Genomic DNA, 9651 nt, shown 5'->3' with positions numbered 1-9651 from the left:
CTCAAATAAATAAATATATATATATATATATATATATATATATATTAATTAAACTTCCCAAAGAATCAGTAACTTTAAATTTTTTTATTTTTTAATTAGTAATTTAATTAAAATGGCTTATTAAATTAATATTAAATTTTTAGTTATTTAATTCAAATATAATTCTTAGTAATATATTATTAGTAGTTGATAAAAAAGGAAATACATATAAATAAATAATAGTATAAATATTTAAGATACTATCAATAAATTTAATTTCATTTAGTATTGCCAATTAAATGTCTTTTAAAATTAGTTATTTCTTTTATGTGAAGAGTTTATGTTTAAAATTATATTTATCACTAAAAAATAGAGTTCGTGGTCAAAAGTAGAGTTTCGATCCCACCCAACAAGTAATGGAAATAGCATAGATTGGCGGAGATGATGAAAACTCTTTATTTATTTTGCTAAAACAAAATAGAAGAGTCTATGTTTAATGAAAACAGTTTTATATTTCCTAATAAAAAATTGAAATAATAAAATTGTTATGTATGTGTGTGCCTTGTGTGGGGTCCACATGAGTGGAAAAAATTGTGGCATATTGATAATGGCAGCAAGCTTGTCTTAGAAGCTGCTTGCTGCCCACGATTTTGTTTGCCTATAAATAGGCATTATGTGTATGTAATGTGTGGTGTGTGAAAAAACCAAAGCTGTAAAGCTTCTCTCTCTGTTCGTCCTCTCTCTTTCTTCCTTTTCTCTTTTACTCTAAAACTTTGTCCTAATTTCTCTTATACTATTACTCTCTCTATATATATATATACACATATATTTATTATACGTTATCAGCACGAGCTCCATCCATCTCAGATTTGAAGAAAAAGCTTTCTCTTCCTCTTTTTATCCCAACTATATATCTATTTTTGTGATATTAGTTTTGATAAATTGTTGGGTTGGTTTGCTTTATTAAAGAAAATAGTATTTCTAATTCCAAAGGGTAAGAAAATTGTAATTATAGATTGTTGTTCATAAAATAAATTTGTTCATTTAAATAATATATATGCTTACACTATGGTCGGTTCTACCACCTTTATTATTTACTTATCCACTAATTATGGTCGGTCTTACCACCTTTATTATTTAATGTTTTATGGCTGGTTTTACCGCCTTTATTGTTTCATAATTTATTTACTATGGCTGGACTTACCATCTTTGTTATTTAAATAATTTATATTATGTTATTATTTCATTCAATGCCATTTTATTTATATATTATGCTAAACTATATTTTTATATTATTGTCACATCTAGTTATTCTAAAAAAATCAAATCTGACAAAGCTGGAATTCGTGGCTCTGGATATTTCTGGCAAAAATTATATATCATGGATTCTGGATGCTCAGATCCATTTGGATGCCATGAGCCTTGGAGACACAATTAAAGAAAACAACGATGCATCATTGCAAGATAAAACAAAGGCCATGATTTTCCTCCAGCGCCATATTAGTGAGGAACTGAAAACTGAATACCTCACTGAAAGAGATCCACTTTGTTTGTGGAATAATTTGAAAGAAAGATATGATCATCAAAAAACAGTCATCCTCCCAAAGGCCAGGGCTGATTGGCTGCAACTGAGGTTGCAAGATTTTAAAACTGTGGCTGAATATAACTCTGCTCTATTCAAAATCAGCTCTATATTGAAATTATGTGGTGATACTGTTACTGATGAACTTTTGCTAGAAAAAACATTCACCACATTTCACGCCTCGAATGTACTCTTGCAACAACAATATCGAGAACGTAGATTTAAAAAATATTCAAAGCTGATATCATGTTTGCTTGTGGTAGAGCAAAATAATGATCTTTTATTGAGAAACCACCAGTCCTATCCAACTAGATCGATACCGATCCCTGAAACATATGTTGCCTCATCCCGTGGTCGTGGACGTGGTCGTGGTGGTAGAAATGAATATGAGGTAAAAATAACTACCACAATAATGAATATGGTCGTGGTAGAAATCATTCTTATTATCGTGAAGGATATCAATCTTCACATTTTCGCAATCAGAGATCCACACCATATCCTCAAAGGAGAGATCATCATGAAATGAAACAGGGAAAAGGGAAGGATGTGGCTCAACCTTCCAAGGCACACGATAATACTTGTTATCGGTATGGCATGACAGGGTATTGGCAAAGTATTTGTCGTACACTTAAGCATTTGGCTGAACTTTACCAAGCCTCAATGAAAGAAAAGGAAAAACAAAAGGAAATGAATTTCTTTGATCATGATGAGCCAGTTGACATCACAAATCTAGAAATGAATTTCATTAATAATAATGAGCTAGTTAACATCACAAATTTGGATGTATCAGATTTCTTTGAGGATCGTAATGAAAAGATAGACTTTCTGATTGGTGATGCAATGTCCACACCAATTAATCTTTTTTTTTTTTTTTTTTTTTTCATATTCTGCCTGTTATGTTTTTATTTTCCTTATATTAAAGTTTTTATCCTCTAGTTTGTATTAAAGTTTATTTTGTTATAAAAGTTTCTTTTCTGATAAAGAAATTTGCATGAATAAGAATGGATCTGACTAGTTCAAATATAAATGGAAAAAACATGTCTTGCAGATAATGGAACAACACATACAATCTTTCGAGATCAAAAATATTTTTCCCACTTAATTCTATCAGACGTCAGTGTCAGTACCATATCAGGTCCCACCTACTTGATTAAAGGCTCTGGACTAGCCAACATCATTTTACCACACGGAACAAGATTACAAATCAATGATACCTTATATTCTACAAGATCTCGGAGAAATCTGTTGAGTTTTAAAAACTTGCGTCGTAATGGGTATCATATTGAGACCGCAAATGAAAGAAATGTGGAATATCTCTACATGACTTCCATTACCTCAGGCAAGAAGCTGATATTAGAAAAACTACCTATTTTTTCTTCTGGGTTACACTATACAACCATTAGAACAATTGAATCAAATGCTGTGATCCATAAAAAATCTTGTGACCCAAAACTTTTTATGCTTTGACATGATCGACTTGTTCACCCAGGGAGTACAATGATGCGTCGAATTATTGAAAATTTACATGGACACCCACTAAAGGATCAAAAAATCATCTTACCAAATGATCATCTGTGTATCGCCTGCTCACAAGGTAAGTTGATTATCAGACCATCCCCTTCAAAAGTCATTGTTGAGTTTCCCCCATTTTTGCAACGAATTCACGGGGATATATGTAGGCTAATTCATCCACCCTGTAGACCATTTCGCTATTTTATGGTCTTAATTGATGCTTCAATAAGATGGTCACATGTTTGTCTGCTTTCTACTCGTAATGTTGCATTTGCTAAACTTCTTGTTCAAATCATCAAATTACGGGCACACTTTCCTGATTACCCAATTAAGACAAATTCGTCTTGATAATGCCGCTGAGTTTTCTTCTCAAGATTTTGATGATTATTACATGTCAGTTGGAATTAATGTTGAACACCCTGTTGCACACACTCATACTTAAAATGGTATAGCTGAATCCTTTATTAAAAGACTTCAGTTGATTGGTCGTCCTTTGCTTATGAGAACAAAATTACCTGTCTCTGCCTGGGCTCATGCTATATTGCATACTGTATAATACCCCTAATTTAAAAAGAATAGTCTCGGTATTATTTTAATAGTTTTAATTGCATTTAATTATTTAGTTGTTTTCTTGGCTGATTGTTTACTTGTTTAATTGATTTAATTATTTGTTTAAATTGAATTGTATGTGATGATGTGTATTTATTTAGGAATTTAATTGTTTTATTTTTATTTTTATTTTATTTTTATATTTTTAAGGAATTGGATATGGATAGTAGTAATTGACCAATTAATTGGACTGGCATGGACTACTTGGATAAGGGGTTTAATGGGTACGGATAATTACCCATGTATATGTATATTTAATAAATAAATAAATAAATATATATATATATATATATATATATATATATATATAAGGAAAGTCCTTTAATAATAATCTGATATATATTTATATATTATATATAAAAAAGAGTACACATAGATTATACGTAATATATATTTAAGTTACTTTTTTAATATTTAAATTTTATTTTATTTTTATTTTTATTTTATTTTAGTTTGTCTTGGAATGGGAAAAGGATTAGGGTTATTTTAGTTGCCTATAAATATATAACTATATAGTTGTGAAAGAGGTTAGAAAATATATCACGTACTATATTTTGAAGAGAGAAAGAAGGAAGAGGAAGGAAGAGAAAGAAGGAAGAAGGAGGCTAGGATTTTTATCAAATCCCTAAAGGTAATTTTTAATTATTCTCTTCTCCTTTGATTCGTACCTTATGCATGCTATATTAATTCTAGGTTCTTTAAATAAATTAATTAGATCAAACTACATGGATTAATATAGAAATTTCACTTCGTGCTTTAATAATGAGTTTTAATATTTTTTCTTTTATACTGAACTGGGCGTCATTGGTGGGCATGATTTTTAATTTATTTTGTTTTATTTTCACTTGAATTAGTGTTAGCGTAAGTCAGTATCCTATATAAATATGAAATCAACATTTATTTATGCATAAAGCATGCACATGAAACGAGGGGTTAAGTATACTAAATTAAAGCACAAATTGATTCATGTATGTGAAGTCAAAGTTAGACCTCAAAAGCAGTTTTGTGTAAAAAGGTTTGAAATCAAATTTGTTTGTTTCTTAAATTCGGCACGTCGAACGAGGAAGCAACCATCGGTTTGGTAGTTCTTATATTCTAGAATTTCTATGAATTGAATTGTAGCAACAATCAGTTTGGGTTATTTTTTTTCATGGTTGGTGCACGCCGAATGAGGAAGAGCAAGATAATGACTTTAAAATAAATTAGTTTATAATAGAACTATAATTGGAATTTGTTTTATTCATGAAGTGTACAGGTAAAACGAAATTGGCATAAAGTATAAGTCAGTTTGATACAACAGTATTGGTTTTGCATTAAATAAATTGTATGTGAATCTGATTAAGGTAAGAATATTAAATTAATATTTATTATTTTTGAGTGATGGATCTGAATTAAATATTTATTTAATTTAATTAGACTCATTAAGAATTGGAATACATGATTTAAGTTTGCATGCTAAGTATGGAATTTAATTAATTTAAAAGGATAAATTAATTAAATATTATTGGATTAAATTATTTTAATCCATTGCTAGATTTAAATTAATTAAATCAGAACATGGAGATGTACAACTTAGTGGATATGCATGTTAATTTTTTATAATGTAAATTAAATACATGCTACTTAGAATTGATATTTTGCTCAAATAAATGCAAATGATGTGTTTATGATCTATATCATATTTATTTGGATTATTATATGTAAATATTATTTACATTATCTTTGAATTGAAAACTTTTATTGGATTATGATATGGATTAATGCACCATTATGGGATGGGGGCATATTAAGGACGGATTAACTTAAGAGTTAAGTCCTACCTATTTTTAATAAGGGAACGGATTAACCATAGTGTTAAGTCCTACTTATTCGTGTCAGGTCAACGGAATAGTTGGATGACATATAATTAAAATAATAATTGGATAGTTTATTTTGATGATTGGATAGGACAGATTTTACATATATAATTATATGCCATGATATGAGCTTAAGTCTCAGGATCAGTGGTTAGGGTGCGTATATTGCCAGGGATGTGTAGCTAGATATAGCGTAGTTGTGTACCCTGGTAGGTCTAGGTACTCATACCCATTATATGTGCGTTTTGCATGTTGCCTACTATTCAGGTTGAGACAATTCTATAGACTAGTGAGGTTCCTTTAGTGTATATATATCTATATATGAACTATTTAGTTATTGTTGAATTAATTAGGATGCATACGTGTATCGGGTCTCTGTTTGGGATATAGTAGATTAGAACTTGTTTGTGAGTCTGACCCACTATTATTTTTCAGGTGTTCGTCAGTTCCAGTCTTAGAGATTATTCGTGCCAAGCAGAGACAGTCATTCACTCTTTCGACTCTACGTAGGACTCTTCTTCATGATTTAATTAATAGTTTTATTTCAGTTCAGTTAATTCAGTTGGTATATTATTAGGGGTTCACAATATGGATTCCCGAGTTGTAATTTTAATTAATTACTGGTATTAGAGGATTGGAGGATTTTAGTATGGGATTTTTAATTATTTCTATTTGAGGATTTTTAAATAAGGATTTAATATTTAGTTTCCTTCAGCTTCTTATTTATTTATTATTCTTTTTGTATTCAAATGCTTGTTTAAATATTAATTGTATGATATTCCTTGTATTCTGTGCTCGGACTTAATCACCCGTGGCTCTAGAATTGAGGGGTATCACATGCTGCATCACTAGTTCGTATACGACCAACTACTTATCATAAGTACTCACCATTGCAACTTGTTTTTGGTTAATAACCAAATATCTCCCACATATGAGTTTTTGGTTGTACTGTATATGTTCCAATTGCACCACCCCAATGCACTAAAATGGGTCCTCAACGTAGACTTGGAATTTATGTTGATTTTGATTCTCCATCTATTATTAGATATCTTAAACCCTTGACAGGTGATGTCTTTAAAGCACGATTTGCTGACTGTCATTTTGATGAGACTGTTTTCCCACCATTAGGGGAAGAAATGGCACAGCAACAACGTGATCTTACTTGAAATGCCTTGGAATTGTCTCATTTTGATCCTCGCACAAATCAATGTGAATGAGAAGTTCAGAGGATCATTCAATGTCAATGCGTCAACTAAAGGATCTTCAAGGTTGATTTAATGAGGGGGAGCAATTGATCAAAGAGGTATTGGCATGATGTACTCTTTTTCCTTCGTCCAGGTTTTGTCCCACTGGGTTTTCCTAGCAAGGTTTTAATGAGGCAGTTTTAATCTATGTAATACCATTTTTCAGATACACAAGAATGCTGTACTTTTTTTCCTTCACTAGGATTTTGTCCCACTGAGTTTTCTTTAGTAAGGTTTTAACGAGGCATATTCTTAATATAGGATTGTGGACCCCAAGGGGGAGTGTTATGTATGTGTGTGCCTTGTGTAGGGTCCACATGAGTGGAAAAAATTGTGGCATATTGATAATGGCAGCAAGCTTGTCTGAGAAGCTGTTTGCTGCCCACGATTTTGTTTACCTATAAATAGGCATTATGTGTATGTAATGTGTGGTGTGTGAAAAAACCAAAGCTGTAAAGCTTCTCTCTCTTTTTCCCTCTCTCTCTCTCTCTCTCTTTCTTCTCTCTCTCACTATAAAACTTTATCATAATTTCTCTTATACTATCACTCTCTCTTTATATATATATATATACGCATATATTTATTATAAAAATAATATTAAAAACAATTAAAATAGAATTAGAAAAAGGTAAATTTATATTTTAGGAAAAAGCTAGAAAGAGAATTAAATAGAAGAGGAAAATATTTTATTAAATACATTATAAAAATTAAAAATAAATAAATAATGTACAGAAACATTTTTTTTTTTTTGCAAGTACCGAAACTCAATAACACACTAAAACTAAATAATGTTTTGAACTCTTTGTGTATGAATATATTTTATATGTAGTAGCATAATTCACGTGCAACACACGTGGTAAAATAATAATTGTTGAAAATGTAAAAATTAGGATAAAGTACAGTCACACTTCCTGAGGTTTGACAAAAGAACACTTAGAGAAAACTTACTTATTTTTTAGACAAAGACACCCCCTGAAGGTTCAAAAATGGACAAAGACACCTTAATTTAAAAGAAAAATTGACCGAAAACGAAAACGAAAACGAATATTTTTATTTAAGCGCTTAGCATGACTATATCATAAACATTATAGTTTTCGGCGGACTAGTAATCCGAAAACGAATATTTTTATTTAAGCGCTTAGCATGACTATGTTTCCGGGAGTGTGAGTGTGTTCCGAATTATCCCATTACTTGATTTCGATTTTTATTTCCAAGTTGACATTTATGTGTTATTACAACTTGTGGATTTATGTACATTACATTATATCATTTATGCTTGTCTTGATGAATGAATTAATATTGTTCATGCTAGACTAGGATGATCCTATTTAGGTTTCCCCCTGAGACTAGACGTTAGGGAGCATGTTCCTTGTATTGTATAGCCATGCAATGTTTGTAAAATTTTAAGAAACTTAGTTTATATTTATGAGACATTCTTACGGAGCAATTCGTTGCTCACCCCGTTGATTTTTATATTTTTCAGGAGAGGGCATTACCCAAGAGGATGTTTCTTATCCCTAGCTTGATTGGGATCTTGGCAACATTTTTAAGCTACTTGTGATAATTGTGACATCCAATGTGTAGCTTACTTTTGGACCTGTATTTTGACACATGGTGTATTTTGAATATTATATTTGATGACATGTTTGTAATATTTTTTTGGAGGAGGGAAATGATGTAGGAACTCACCCATCTATCTTTTGAAGTTCTTATGGAATTTTCTCTCTTATTTTTACTTATGTAATCCCTTAACATTATTTCTCACCTTATGGATTGTAATGAGGCCAGGACTTATATAGTGAGATTGAACAATAATTGTTTAAGTTGTGTACATGTGGGTTCATTTGGATAGTCTAATATAAATAGTTAATTAATCATGCTATTATTTATTTTTATGAAACTATTATTATTATTTTTATTTTTATTATTATTATTTTCAATGAAACTATGATCAGTGTATGTGCATGTCCATGTACATTCAAAATAAATCCAAGAATTGACTTTCTCAGTGAGGCCACTTAATATTGTTATACATGTATGAGACCATTTGTTGCCATAAATTGAATTATTGTCATATATATATATATAGATTCATTTTAGTATCATCAGTTAATGTCATGTTGTGGTTCAAAGGTTTAACCCACTACCGTGTTGACAACAACCAAGCTAGTTCACCTGCCACCATATGTGTCTATTTTAGGCTACCTAATGCAAACATACTGTATTGTCGACTAAATGATATTCACTTAATTAATTAATAATAATAATAATATTTTTATTTACTTATTATTTATTTACCCAAGTGAACCTAATTATTTATTTATTCTATTTATTTGCTTCTTTTTTTTTCATTTTCTTTTTTTTTTTCCTTCGCGACCTGAGTCACGGGTTTCGGGGTGTGACAACTACTCATAATAATTCTATATATATGCAAAATTAATTTTATATTTACTTTTTTATAATGGATTTTGAATAATTATTTAGAACATATATATATATATATATATATTTTTTTTTTTCCCTAAATGGAGGAAATTTTATAGATAAAACAATAAGGTACATAAGAAAAATGAGGAAAAGTCCTCACAAGGACGCCCTATATTTAGAACATATTTTTATATTTTATAATATTATGTATTTCAGTAAATATATAAAAACACTTCCATTAGTAATGGACTCCTAAAAATTATAGATCAATCACTAATAAAATCCTAAACTTTATCAACTACTTCTAAAAAGTTTGTGTATAAAATTATTCTTATATTTTTGTTCTGGATCCTATCTATTTTTTCTACTTGCAATCTCTACTAATACAATTCTAAACCCTATCAATTATTCTATCCACCTAGAAAATTAAATTTATGTGTTT

General features: G+C 30.0%; 1 protein-coding gene across 1 annotated transcript; it reads left to right on the top strand.

Annotated features, from left to right (window-relative positions):
- Nucleotides 1–1394: 1394 nt before the first annotated feature.
- Nucleotides 1395–6704, top strand: LOC132310056 (uncharacterized). Its single transcript, XM_059808296.1, has 3 exons — nucleotides 1395–1952; nucleotides 2045–2163; nucleotides 6584–6704. Exons 1-3 carry the CDS (start codon nucleotides 1395–1397, stop codon nucleotides 6702–6704), a joined length of 798 nt encoding a protein of 265 aa, XP_059664279.1.
- The last annotated feature ends 2947 nt before the right edge of the window (nucleotides 6705–9651 follow it).

This window comes from Cornus florida, unplaced genomic scaffold (assembly GCF_030987335.1).
Source record: "Cornus florida cultivar Cherokee Brave unplaced genomic scaffold, ASM3098733v1 CherokeeBrave_3.0.0_Hap2_Chr05, whole genome shotgun sequence".
Lineage (NCBI taxonomy): Eukaryota > Viridiplantae > Streptophyta > Magnoliopsida > Cornales > Cornaceae > Cornus > Cornus florida.
Note: the sequence above shows the minus strand (reverse complement) of the source record. Positions and strands in the feature narration are given on the sequence as shown.